Below are 14,866 nucleotides of genomic sequence, written 5' to 3'. Positions count from 1 at the left end.
TAAGCTGTAATTTTGTTACGCTAAAACTGTAAAAACATTAATTAATTGTGTGTATTTAGGGTACAAGGAAACATAGCCTGTCATTTTATTCCAAAAATGCTTAAAATAAAATGTTCTTAATTCCCACTTAATTTATGATTGAAAATATGACAGAATTCTCCAGTAATGCAGTGTATCTGTTGGACATTTTAGAATGCAAAGTAAATAAACAAATGATCTGAAAGTGTTTTAATTTCTAAAAGTACACAGAGCCAAAAGTGCCCATAGTTGAAGAAAACACCCATGTGCATGAGTGTGTGTGTGTGTGTGTGTGTGTGTGTGTGTGATAATCCTTTACCACTCTCCATGTTGAGGACGTGGTGTTGGTTCAGTGTCCATCCGCCCAGATTTGATGGCATCAGCTCAAAGCCCTGCAGCTGAGCAACTCTCTTCTCCCAGAGCACAACGTCCAGACAGGATTCATACTCGTATCCAACAGAGACTGTCATTAATTCACACACATACACACACACAAATGTAAATGCCAGACTTAGCCCATTAAATATCATCATGATCATCATCATCAACATCATCATCAAAATCCAAAAGAGACAAACCATCACCATCATCAGAATAAACAAAGTTACCTACTCACACACACTTTCATTGGTAATTCTTCATTTTAAAGTGAAACTGCATAATTTTAATGCATAAATCACCCAGTATAATCAATAATTACTGTCATTTTACAAGATTAATTAGACTAATATGAGCTAATATATAAAATATTGATACTATTTATCATTTAAAAATGTATTTACCTAACTGAACAACATCTACAAATACCTTACTCTATAAATGTGTCACGTCATAGGAAAATGTTTAAAGAGCTGAATCCATCCTCGGAGTTAAGTGAGCAGCAGTTTGCTACAGTATATGGGGATAAATTATATTTGCTTCATTTACAGTTGTGTTAGGAGGATTAATAATAATTATTAACCAATAATTATATTTGCCTATTTGCAAGGCAAAGATCCTGAGTCATGAGGATTTGTATTTATTGTCTTTCTACCTTTTAATAATATGTTACTGTCAAACTGTTACAAGCACTATATTAGCATCCTGTAATTTGTGAATAAATAATTATTATTTGTGAAAAAAAATCAGCTGTTCGCACATATTTCACACATTTGTTTATTAGAACCGTGAAATGCTTTTGCTTAATTTTTTCTAATTATTACTTGAAAACAGGAGTTAATTTCCTCCATAATAGCCAGTGATTACTAATTTTTAGGCATTATTCAGTAAGTACGTAAGTGTGCCGTAAAACAGAATGCTCTTTTCAATGAGCAAAAGATGATGGATTCAGACTCTCAGCAGTGTCTGATTGCTGTCATTGTGATGGATCTCGAAATAATGAAAAGGGAGATAACGAGAAAGTGGGGCTGCGATCATACAACAGAAGGATAAAGTTGTCAGTCCTGTTTGGAGCACTAAATATGGTTGTTCATACAAAATTTTGTTACAAAAAACAGTGACAACCGCATTCAAGTTAGCTCCTTACATTTTCCAGGGGTCACAACTAAATTTTAGAAGCGAGTTCGATTGATTTGTGCTGTTTGAATGGAACCACACTTGACAAACAGTTGTCAGTCACATCATTGATATACCCAGGACATAAGTGTGAGCTTTGTAGGTTATTTTCTTGCTGTCAATCATTAATTTTAGCTACCTGTCAATCTCAGCTTATGAGAAATGACAGAAAAGGGGTATTGTGAGGTAGAATACAGCCCTCTGAGGGATTGGCATGATAATGTACATGACAATGTTAATGTATTTGGTCTTGGCGGAATAGATCTGCTACGCTGCTGCTGCAGAGCAAGTACCGAGACTTGCTACTGCCAATACATCCACAACATGCTGTTGTGAGCATGTAAGAAATATTGCTGCTGCAAATATAACATACATGAAATAACCCCCATATAGCGTACATGAATCACCTCGTAGCAGATCGAGACAGGTGGAGCTGGGGAAGGTGGAGGGTTTCTGAAGCAAGCTGCAACTGCTACGGGAAGCACTAGTCATATATTTGAATGTTGAGCAGCGAGCTCATTGGCTACCAATACAGGAGAGAAGCAATCAGCTGTGCCATGGGATAATGATTTCATTAGGTCAGATTAGGTTAGACCTATCGGACTGCGCCATCTAGAGTTTCATGCCAGAACTCTGTATTTGTCAGTCCTGTTTGGAGTCCTAAATACAGTTGTTCATATGCAGGTCGATTATGAAAGAAACTATACAGCTGTGCCTCTTGCATCTTATTAAGTACCTTCAATCCAGTTGCTGTACTTAATCGTAATTATTCACATAACTTTATTTTGACATTTTATTTCATGTGTAATGGTTTTAATACCATTCAAAAGTTTAGGGTCAGTAAGAGTTTAAATATTTTCGAAAGAATTCTCTTATGCTCACCAAGGCTGCATTTATTTGATCTAAAATACAGTAAAACAGAAAGATTGTGAAATATTATTACAATTTAAAAATAACTGTTTTCTATTTTAATATATTTCAAAATGTAATTTATTCTTGTAATGATTTGTCAGCAGCCATTACTCTGGTCTTCAGTTTCACATGATCCTTCAGAAATCATTCTAATATGCTGATTTGGTATTTAATTATTATTATCAATGTTGAAAACAGTTGTGCGGCTCAGTATTTTTGTGTAAAATGTGAGACTTTTTTCAGGATTCTTTGATGAATAGAAAGTTCAAAAGAACAGCATTTATTTGAAATAGAAATCTTTTGAAACATTAACAATATGTCTTTACTGTCACTTTTCATCGAGTTAATGCATCCTTGCTGAATAAAAGTATTCAATTAAAAATGGATCTTTTGAATCATAATGTAAAACTGAATGAAGGCTTATCTTCAAAACAAAAAACAAAAGTTAGCTTTCACACACGTGCATAGAGACCCTCACCGTGTGCCTGCACTAGCCCCGTGACCTGCTGTCCATAGATGTCGGTTTTATTCCAGGAGAAAACATAAATGAGGTTTGGAGCTGCAGGAAATGATTTCAGAAGCTGCCGACCCTGGACGGCCACAGACAGATGGACTTTGGCCAAGCCTGACGGGAGGGTGGAATGGGTCAGAACCACCCTCAGGAGAGACCGATAGCCTGGAGCTCTGGAAGAGAGGTAGCTTAACTTCAGAATAGTAGCAGGGATAACCACCTCCTCTTGGACCGCCTACAGAGAGAAAGAGACAGAAGCAGACGTGCAGACGCAAAGAACAAAGATGAATTTGGCAGAGGCACGGTTAGAGTGAGAGAAATTAATTGTATTTCTATTTACTGCATGCACTTTCCATACAGAACAAAACCCGAGCCAATGACCGTAATGCTGCCAAAGAAATGTCCCATAAACACAGGTTGCAGTTCTAACAACCTACAGACACACACAAGCTTTGTTCCAAAACTGAGTGAGCTGTCTCGCTGTCTACTGCCTACATAGGCTACTGCCCTCCAAGACAGCATCTTAACTGAAATGAATTCTCATGAGGGACTGATTTGAAACGCTCTACATAAGCAGGACTGTGTGAAAATGACCAAAAAAATCCCTTGATTTCCCTTGATATTGCAATTACATTGTTAATACCAGAAATAAAAATACTTGTTTTTGTGTGGGCGACTGAAAGTTATATTGTGTCTGTGGGCTACACATCTAATTTTAGCTGAGAACTGTGTTCCTGAATTACTTGCTGTTTTATTCATCAGTCAACTTCAGAGAGTCTGTTTTCTTCAAACGTTGAGTAAATTATACACTCAAAGTGAGCAACGCATCAATATTAGAACGTTCTCATTATATTATAATCAACAAAGGTGTCAAGTTTACACAGTATCATGCAACTGAGATTTGGGCTCTTGCGAATGCTCACTTTATAATTTAAAAAAATGTCTACACTGCAGAAAATTTATTTTTACACTGTGTTTATGCCTTGTTGATTATAATAGGAACATTCTTCTTTTTCTAGCACCAGCTCGCAGTTTATATCAGCTATTACAGGTCTAAGACGGCAAGCGAGCAGTTTCATGTGTCACATAAATAGAGTTGAAGTATACAAGTGGTACAGTCTCATAGCATGTGGCTAAGATATTGCATCCAGTGTTTTCTCAGAGTGAATGTGTCTTGCACCTGTAATTCAGGTAGGACAGTTCCTCTGTCCTCACAGTCAGCGGCGAATCGCGGGAGGGGGGCGGAGAGAACAATGGCGTGTGGACTGATTAGGTTTTTCAAGTCACAGATAGGTGGTTTGGACTCAGCTCTTTCCATAAAAACACGGTCCAGGACCATGAACTGGTTCCAGGGAAGCCAGACAGACCGAATCTGGGACAAAAACGGGGCTCGCTGGAACAATAGAGTCACAGAGATTCCGCCCACTGCCAGAAGATCAAAGCTAGTAGGAAAAACAAAAATACAAACACACTTAGAAACAAAGGTTTACCGTTTTTCCATCCAGTTAATATACAAGAAAGTGTGTGTATGTATACAGGACGTATACTGTATGCTATAAATATATAGCTTTTATTTTTAAAGTTTGGGGTTGTTAAAATTTGTTAATGACATTAAAAGAAGTCTCCTATGTTCATCAATGCTGCATTCATGTGATCAAAAATACAGTAAAAATTGTAATGTTGTAAAATATTATTACAATTTGATATAGCTCTTTTCTATTTCAATATATTTTCAGATGTCAAAGCTGAATTTTCAGCAGCCATTACTCCACTCTTATGTGTCACACAATCCTTCAAAACTCTTTCCAATATGCTGATTTGGTGCTCAAGTAACATTTCTTATTATTATCCATGTTGAAAACTGTTATACTGTTGAATAATTTTGTGGAAACCATGATTTTTTTTTTCAGGAGTCTTAATAAATTAATGTAAATAGAACAGCATTTATTTAAAACAAATTTCTGTAACATTGTAAATGTCTTTACTGTCACTTCTGATCAATCTAATGCATCCTTATAAAGCAAGTATTCATTTTCTTTAAAAAAAATCTTACTGGCACTAACTTTTGAACGTGTATTTGTGTGTGTGTGTGTGTGTGTGTGTGTGTGTGTGCGTGTGTGTGTGTCCACTTTAAATATCTGGGATTTATAATTCAATATAAATATGAAAATAAACTTTTTATTTTAAAATATTTAAAAACAAGGAAATATTAATACTAAGAAGTTCATGTCAAATACTTTTTTTAAATTCAGCTAGCAGTGTGAGACTTTTGCCTCCCTCTGAATGTACAGAAAGAATAGAGTATATATACAGGGCCTATACAACAAGCAGAACATATATAGTACACGTCATAAATAGGAAATATACAGGAGAGGTTAACACAGCATCTACAGTGTGTGTTAGTGCATGTTCTATTACATGTCTTTCTTTACACAGTGTATAAGAGTGTGTGTTACCTGCCATCCTGTCGGCTGAGCGTGTATCCATATTCAGGGTTATGCTGAAACGTGATGTTCACACCAACGAGAGGAGTTCCATCAGAGGCCAAAACCTGACCTCGAATTACACACACTCGACTGCACAGAGAAAGAGAGAGAGAGAGAGTCATTGCAAGAGAATCCAAAGGATCCATCAGGAGAGATCGAAACTGAGAGAGGAGCACTCTCTTTTCAGTAATCAGAGAAAAATACAATACATGCTTCAATCGATTCTAAACTTCCTCAAACTAGATGATGACGGCAAAAATCATTTTGGAAGATTATTTTTGGGGTGAGTCAAGCTGCTCAGAGCAACTTGCTGTTATTGTATCAGCATATCAGAGCCTGAGGAACAGTTCACACGCACTAATGAAACACTTGAACGCATTCATCTGTGTATGGACATATTTATGGACCCAACATCACCATATCATAACACTTCCTTTTTCATTTTCATTGTTCATTATTGCATTTAATGTAACTTCAGACTGTTTGGTTGTTTTAAACACATGTACTGTCTTAGTCCTTCAAGTTTTGGACAAAACTGTAGTCCAGGGGTCAGCAACCATTTTGTCACAAAATGCCATTTTTAATTTTCTTAATTAATCACTGTGCCCCCAACCCCCATAAGTCACACTTTAGTTTGGGGACCAATGCTCACTATTAACTAACTATTAACTATGACTTTTGCCTCAATAATCTCATAATTTGCTGCTTATTGATGGTTAGTAAGGTATTTGTTAAAGGGATAGTTCACCTTCAGTTGCTGGTCCCCATTGACTTCCATAGTATGGAAAAAAACACTATGCAAGTCAATTGGGCCCAGCAACTGAAAAGTTTTATCCATTTTATCTCTCTCTCTCTCTCTCTCTATATATATATACAAATTTGATAAGCAATATAAATATCTCAGAAATCAGAATTACCTTGATAAATTAGCATTATGATTGTACTATCAAAATTACTTTGAAAAATGTGCAGTCCATGATCTATAACTCCAGACACTTTGACCTTGTTTTTTTCCCCTTTTCCAGCCAAAACATTGGCAACAGTAGCACGCAAGGGCATGCTTGGGTTTGTGCAGTATCATTTCAATTTCGCAAGTGAATGAGGATGTCAGAATAGATGCAGACTGGTGGCTTAAACGGCCAGTCAATGCTGTCAATCGTGACCAAAGTCTCAACTAAAAAAAGATGCTGCACAATCTGCCTTTACTTCTACCCAAAATTTCAGTGCGATCACACAACAATTATACAAAAAAATAAAAATAATAAAACAAGTGTCACGGTTTTAATAGGAAATGATGTGCATGTAAATACGGTCACAATCATGCTAACAAATCTTTGAGTATCTGGGAAAGATCATGATCAAATGCTGATTTCCCTGTAATAAGATTATGTATGCATGTGTGTTGTCTGAGCATGAGCATGCGCTAATATTTGCAGGTGTGTGTTTATCACCTGCTGTCAAATGGCAGGTCTCCTGGAAGTATGTGTGTTGTTTCCCGACCAATGAGGAATCGCACACGGTCGAAGAACTGACATGAAGGGCGTGGCTCGAAAGGGGCGTGGCTCTGCTGGATGATGTCACGTGGGTCAGGCGAGCCTTGGCACAGCGGGGCGCTCACACACACCTGCTGACTACAACAGTCTGGGTCGACACAGTCCATGAGACCATCTAAAATACACACACACACACTTTACATGCAGAGACATGTAGCCTTGATGCAGCTTGCCCTTGCTCCGCATGTGTCTGTGTGCGCGTGATCTCATTTGTCAGCTCCATTAAAGGGGATCTGTGTTTTTAACCTCCCACAGGAGAAAGTCTCAGAGAGAATAACCCAGAAACCTCTCTCACACACACTCACACATGTTTACTTACACACTTTAAAGAGAACATGGGTATTTTAGACTTCTATTGTGTTTTTTTAAATAATCACTACAGACTCACCTTAACACTACCTTTAAAAGAAATCTTTTTTTTTTTTTCTGCATTTTTACAATTCTTCTTAGCAGTTGTTTTTTTATTTTGAATATATATTTTTCAATTGAGCATGTCACCAAAGGGAGTTTTTGTAAGATTTAGACAACTCATGTGGACAGTTTTGCACCAAAAATATAGCTAACTGAACTCACATAAAAAAAATAGTAAAACAGCAATATTATGAATTATTATCCCAATTCAAAATATGTTTTCTATTTTAATATATTTTAAAATGGATTTTATTCCTGTGATGGCAACTTTTAATTTTCAGAAGCCATTACTCCAGTCTTTAGTGTAACATGATCCTTCAGAAATTATTCTAATAGTCTGATTTGATGCTCAAGAAACATTTCTTATTATCAATGTTGAAAATGCTTGATGCTTAATATTTGTGTCCAACAAAATAGATGTCTTTATTGACACTTTTGATCAACTGAATGCATCACTGCTGAATAAAATTATAAATTTCTTTAAAGGGGTCATATCCTTTCTCTTTGGAGTGTTACAAGCTCTTGGTGCATAAAGAAGATCTGTAAAGTTGCAAAGATTAAAGTCTCAAATCCAAAGAGATATTCTTTATAAAAGTTAAAGAGTCAACCACGCCTACCTAAAACGGCTCGTTCTAACACGCCCCCACATGTCTACGTCACGATGTGGGAAGATTTGCATAACGCCGCCCAAATGTTCACGCAAAGAAAGAAGGCATGACTTTTATTCTCGCTGTAGTATTGTTGCTGCTGCCGCTGTGTGTTCCGTTGTGAAAGCCGAAGGCATAGAGGAGAAACAATAATGTACAGTATGTGGAAAATAATGTGTTTTTTTAACCTTAAACTGCATAAACACATTTAATTACACCAAATACACAAAATAATGTTCTTTTTAGCAACATCATATGAGCCCTTTAAAAAAAAAACTGACCTTACTGACCTTAAACTTTTGAATGTTAGTGAAGCTAGTCATGCTTAGAACAATACCTTTGTCAGTATGTGTCTGTTAACCTAAAGCTAAATTCATCCCTGCTATAACTATCATCCACACAGATCATCTTCTATAGGGTTCTTTACCGTTGTCATTATCTTTACTGTCATTGCACTCTGTTTCCATGACGACATTACAGCCTGGCCCGCTCCATCCTGACTGGCACACACAATGCCAACCACTCTGCTCCAGCGTACAGCGTCCATTACCGTTACACAACCCCGGACATGCATCTAAGGGAGAGAGACAGCACATCCATAATCACAGCATTCTTTCTTCAGGCCTTGAGTAAAATTGTTCCGATAAAAGACATCACAAAAAAGTAATCTATTCATTCTTTCATTCACTCTATCACACATACACTTACCTTTATCAAACAGATCCAGGTAATGTGCTGCTGAAAGAGTTATAAAATGAAAGACAGAGAGAACAAAAAGGAGAAATTACATTGGAGACTTACTTAAGTGTGTATGTGCATTGGTGTTTTTTTTTTAAGTGTCCCTGTCGTTTGCTGCCTTAAGCATATATTTGTCCCCTGAGTTTCACAGACTGTTTTCATCATGAGCGCCACAATTAAAGGAACACGCTTTGGCTCGGAGGAGGAAAACAGAAGGAAAAAGAGGAAGAGATAGAGACGGGCAGAAAGAGAGAGACTGTTTAGTTTATACATCAGCTACCAGGCAAAAAAAAAACACGGCTCCATGTTAGTTCAGCGTCAGCTGATAAAAAATGCACAATGCTTGTCAAATTACTGCTAAAAATGGTTGAAAAGGCAAATAATCATCAAGATATGATATTTACAAAGTGTCTAGAGCATGATTTCAAAAGATTGCCAGTGAGAATGAAGATTGTTTTTTATGCTAATGTGTTAATCACATGTGACACCCCCGTCAAAGGGTTGGAAAAATGTCGGGTAAATTTCAAGACTGAAATGAGATGTTACTTTAAAAAAAAGGTGTTAAGGCCTATTCATATGAAGAACAACACAAAAAAGTATTGTGAGAAACAAACAATTTTACACGTTAAAACTATTCACACAGTGCAAAGCAACTGGTGCCAACGATTCCACATACAACCCATACAATATATATATATATTTATTACTATATATATACTTATTCCTGTGATGTCAAAGCTAAGTTTTCAGCAGCCGTTATTCCAGTCTTCAGTATCACATTGGTCCTTCAGAAACCATTTTAATTTTAAATTTGGTGCTCAAGAGACATTTCTTTCTATCATCAATGTTGAAAACAGCTGTGCTGCTTAATATTTTTGTGTAGACCTTCATGCATTTTTTGACGATTCTTTGATGAATACGAAGTCCAAAAGTACAGCATTTATCTAAAATCTAAATCTTTTGTAGCATTATACTGTAAATGTCTTAATTAGTAATTTCTTTCAAAATAAAATAAAAAAATCTTACTGACTCCAAATTTTTGAGTTGTATAATAGTATATATAATATTGTCCAATATTGTCATATAATAGCATAATACAGTTAGTGTCATTCGGACATACCAATAGTGCAGTGCTCTCCCTCCCAACCAGGCTGACAGACACACTGTCCATCCCTGCAATCTCCATGTTCTTCACAGATTTGTTGGCACGCCTGTTTGTCACAAGTGGTCCCCTCCCACCCCTCCTCACATTGGCAACGCCCAGCAACACACACACTATGGGTGCTGCAGGGAACGGGGCAAACCTCTGAAATAAAAGAAAGCGACAGAGAGAAAAAGACATTTGTTATCATTACCATTAATTACAATCTACACTTGGTCAGTTTTTGTTTATGTTGCTGCTGCTTCATCACAGTGGTCTTTGGATTTTATACTGACACCTATTGCATGCACAAAGTACTGCATGTTCATTAAATCTTGCCACTTCACATGAAAGCTGTTGATCTTTTGTTGTCTTTCTTTTTGTCTGTTTTCCTCCATTTCGTACTAAATATACAGTATATGGACATTCTTGAAATAAATCCAGTGATTTTCTGTGTGTTGTTGGTGGATCATGCTGGTTCACAGCTGGCTGCTGCACTGCACCATGACCGTTGAGAGCTCACATCCTGCTGTGGTTATATCTTGAACGGAGGAATTTAGTGGTGTGGTCATGTGTTCACACTCTGCACTTGACGTCCCAGCGTTTTTTCCTCAATCTGTGGCATGGCTGCTGCCAGTCATCACGGTTTGTTTCATCGCTCCAGTAGGGACTGCTTATTTGGACTTTTCCCCTCATTCTATTTGGACTGTCTGGCGCATTGCAAACAATCTGAGCACACTGGGGTACTATATATACAGTAAACTTGTTATTCTTTGCCGTATATAAGTGCCCATAAATGGGTGACCCACTCTGTGTAGATTACATCAGATTTTTCCTAGATGACTTATGACTTCAGTCTTTATCATTTTGTTCAACACTTTTTTTGACTGAGTACACCTGAGTACAATTGTGAGGAAAAAGTGTAAAAAGAGGAGAAATTCACACACATTCTCTCCTCTCCATCTACGGCCTGCTTTATCACATCAGCCTAAATTGTCCGATTGTTACTGTGGTTCTGCATTCAAGACAGTTTAGCACGGTTTCATGACAAAAACAATTTCCCTGAACGAGTAAGACATCTCTGCTTTCTGGCCCTCAGACAGAATGGCTTTGTCTTCATGCTTACTTACAGGATTCCTGATGGGTCAAACTGAGATGACAGATTTTCATATCTTAAAAGTCACTTAAAATCAGCTGCCACATTTCTCCTCTGTAACTGCAGTACTGAGCATTGAGTTTGGACAGCCTCTCCTCTGTCTTTCTCACTCCTATCGCCCTCTATGTCTCGTACCGTTCAAAACAAATTATCCTTGCAGCACATCGGACGAGAGTTCTTCCTCTCAATCACACGTGAGATATAAATGTCCGGAAATGACAGGAAGGGCATTAAACCGGAATGTTTATTAATATACACATTATCAATTTAACTGCTCTGCCATGGAAACGGCCAGTTTGATGCTGTAATATTCATGCATTTTGATAAATATTGCAGTTTGATAATCTAATATTTAATAAATGCTTTCATATTCTAGCCAGTGGCCAAAAGGCAATGAGTTACAAAATCCTGTCGATCTTCCAGATGAGCAATCTCTTTGCAATAAAAAAAAAGTGTTCTTATTTAAGTATCATCATTGTTAACCAGGAAATGATGAAACTGGTGGCACGTTCCATGAACAGGGTACAAAATAGGCCCTGAAACGCTCACACAACAAGAAGTTCCATTTTCAACAAATTGTACAGTGAAAGGAGCCGTTTAACCTTCAGAATATATCGATTGTCAACCTCAGGAGTGGTCAGACTAAATATCACAAAAGTTGTTTTATTTTCTCTTCATTTTATATGAGGTCTACAATTTTTGCAACCTTGTAACCTTGTAAAATTTGGGACATGTTTAATACAGTTTGTTAAATTTTATAGCAATAAACATTAAATAAACATCCAACTTTAAATAAACATCCAAGGTTGCAGATTTACCCAAAATTATGTTATCACTCAGTTGGTGCTAGCTAGTTTAGGATCAAATGGTAGCTTGTGGTTATTATTAAACTTTTAGGATCCATAAATTTGTAACATTTTTCTTACAATAACTTACAGTAACAGGGTTAAATGGTTGAGCTTGATGAATGCAGTCAGCATGGCATTTACTGAGAAAGTCAAGTGAGATTATTTAGTTGTCCTCCTGTCCCGCTGTAGAAAGGGATGGGAAACACATTAAAAAAACTAATAACTAAAAAAGGTTTATGCTGAATTAATGATTACATTTTGTGATTTTAATTGTAGGATACTGTTGCAAAAGCCAAGACCTTGAAGGTGTGACGGGCCAAAATGTTTCTAGTAAATCTGAAGCGCACAGCTACTCTCCATGTTAGTTCTTGCATGAAAAAATATGACATTTAGGCCTCTAAAGCTTTTAAAATAGTAATCGGATACCAAAGTGTACCGTACTCATGGAAAGTGCCCAGTATATATCATGCATTTAACTGCAATCCTCTCCCTCCATCTGTAAAACACAAGGAAATTCTACAGTCCAGCAGGCTTCATTTACAAGATGCACAATCAATCAGACAATAAGAACGAATCCGCTTTCTCTCTATTAAAGAAAGTACATTCCTCTTTTGCAATACATATCACATTACAATTAAAAGCTGATCCATACTACTGCACATAGGGCCCTGCTTTACTCTGTCAGACAGGAGCAGAACTGGATTTGGAGTTTTGGGGTCAATGGTAACTGAATCAAACTAAAATCAGAGACTTCTGAGTGAGAGATGCATGACCAAAGGATGAAAAAGCACTTTCAAGACTAGAATTACAAATGATACGATGAAAGGAAAAAGCCTGCACATGTCTGTGCGTTTTGACTGTTACTCACCCACGGAGCAGTCGTCACCACTCCATCCCTGTTCACACACACACCCCCCTGTCTGGGCTTGGTACATTCCATGACCTGAGCATTGTTCTTTACAGGCAGGAAGTGCCGTCTCACAGCTCTCACCTCCCCAGCCTGCGGAACACACACACTCACCGCGCACACACACACCACGACCTGAGCACAACGGGTCCACACAATCCACTGCAAACACATACATGCACACACAACCAAACACACACAGAAATAACAGATTTATCCATGAACATTTAATTACAGGTGCATGTAGGATGTATGTGCATATAAAGCCATATTCAGACAGAACTGGTTTTCCCTGAGGAAGTTTGGAAAATTGGGGCTTCACCGTTGTACTTCATGATTTTAATCCCGTTCGAATAGAGGTTTTCTTCGCACAACTCAGGTAGAAATTGCGGTGCAAATTACCTCTGAGACATCTAATCCCATCCGGATCGGAAAGCGTGTGATTGCAGTATATTATTTTTTTCACAACGCATCTTCTCATATATTTTGACCTACGTCAAACACCATAATTACAGCAGAATTTCTTGTGCTACCTAATGCATCTTCATTATGGATTTGAACCATTTTGCATTCGATCTGGGTAGAATAACACTTGAGTGTTATACTGGTAAGCGAGACAGATAAGCTGATGATTACTGAATAAAACAAATAATTCATTTAATTACTACGATGTGTGTACAAAAATGTATTTTTATTTTAGGTTTCATGAAGATTAAATGTAACACTGTTAATAAATTATTACAGTTTTTTTAACTGAGCACAAGATGACAACCAAGATACACAGTAAAGGCACAATTAAATATCCAATATCAGTTGGCATATACCCAATATCGGTCATGCCCTTGGACTGTTTTGTGTGTGTTTTCCCTCCCCATGTGCTCCGTGACCCAGTTCCTCCTGTGTCTAATAAGTAATGTTGTGCACTTGTGTTCCTCCCAATTCCCTTGTTATGTCATGTATAAGAGTTCCTGTCTGTGCATTCCTCATTTGTCGGGTCTACAAGTTATGTTCGCATGTCATTCTCCCTTCCCCTTGTGGATTTACTCCTGTGTCTGATCATTAAAAGACTGTTTAATGCTTCTCCGCATCTCCTGCGTTCCTTCCGGCAGCGAATCGTGACAATATCGAATGATAAATTACATATACATTTTACATATATATAAAATATATATATATGTGATTTATTCCTATTATCATTTATTATTGGTGCTGAATTATTATTAATTGTTCTTATTGCTATCAATGTTTAATCAGTTTTTGGTGCTCAATATTTTTGTGGAAGCAGTAATACAATTGCTAAATGAATAAATGTAAATGTAGTAAAAGAATCAGGCGTTTACTTAAATGTTTTCCTTAATCGTATATATTATAATTAGATTAAATAATCTCTATTCGGTCCGTCAGTACATGAAATGGGCATCCTGTTAATAATCCTAACTCAAACGTCATTTAGAAAATGAATTCTGTCTGAATAGTGCTTAAGACAGAGGCAGAGAAGGTGAAACATGAAAACAGCACAGTCAGAGAGAGTTCATAACAAAAAAGAACAAGATACAAATACATGTAAATTCCAATTACAACAGCAACAATATGTTCACTTCAGTGTGTCTGTGTGTGTGTGTGTGTGTAGATGGGGAAGGTGTCTGATGGAAAAGCTAATTTGGTGGATGGATCTACATGGGATTAAATTGAGTCTCTCTCTCTGTAACTCTCTCTGTCTCTCTCTCGTTCACTGAAATGGCAGCAATGAATTTTCAGCTTAATGGTTAGGGGAGAAAGTGTGTTTAAAATCCAATTACAGGACATTCATCATAAACAAGCCGTGGAGATAGACTAGCAGCTCTGCACGCACACACGCACACGCACTCAACATGATGGTCATGTTGCAGATGAGGGTTATTTGCGCTTCAAACTCAATCTTTTTATCTAAAAATGAATCTAGTCCATCAAAAGCTGAAAATGTGTAATGAAAGTGTGTGTGTGT

The 14,866-nt window shown here is 37.2% G+C and overlaps 1 protein-coding gene across 1 annotated transcript in view; it reads right to left on the bottom strand.

Annotated features, from left to right (window-relative positions):
• Positions 1 to 14,866, bottom strand: part of LOC107741271 (teneurin-1-like) — a 166,835-nt gene that overhangs the window by 34,522 nt on the left and 117,447 nt on the right. Inside the window, exons 10-18 of the mRNA XM_016553970.1 lie at positions 12,844 to 13,044; positions 9,951 to 10,136; positions 8,801 to 8,830; positions 8,520 to 8,666; positions 6,933 to 7,149; positions 5,452 to 5,571; positions 4,176 to 4,437; positions 2,963 to 3,230; positions 338 to 481 (exon numbers count right to left, since the gene is read on the bottom strand). Coding sequence (XP_016409456.1) covers positions 338 to 481; positions 2,963 to 3,230; positions 4,176 to 4,437; positions 5,452 to 5,571; positions 6,933 to 7,149; positions 8,520 to 8,666; positions 8,801 to 8,830; positions 9,951 to 10,136; positions 12,844 to 13,044 — 1,575 coding nt within the window. The remainder of the gene's footprint in view (positions 1 to 337; positions 482 to 2,962; positions 3,231 to 4,175; positions 4,438 to 5,451; positions 5,572 to 6,932; positions 7,150 to 8,519; positions 8,667 to 8,800; positions 8,831 to 9,950; positions 10,137 to 12,843; positions 13,045 to 14,866) is intronic.

The sequence above is a fragment of the Sinocyclocheilus rhinocerous genome, unplaced genomic scaffold, assembly GCF_001515625.1.
Source record: "Sinocyclocheilus rhinocerous isolate Xijiao unplaced genomic scaffold, SAMN03320098_v1.1 scaffold615, whole genome shotgun sequence".
In the NCBI taxonomy this organism is placed as follows: domain Eukaryota; kingdom Metazoa; phylum Chordata; class Actinopteri; order Cypriniformes; family Cyprinidae; genus Sinocyclocheilus; species Sinocyclocheilus rhinocerous.
Note: the sequence above shows the minus strand (reverse complement) of the source record. Positions and strands in the feature narration are given on the sequence as shown.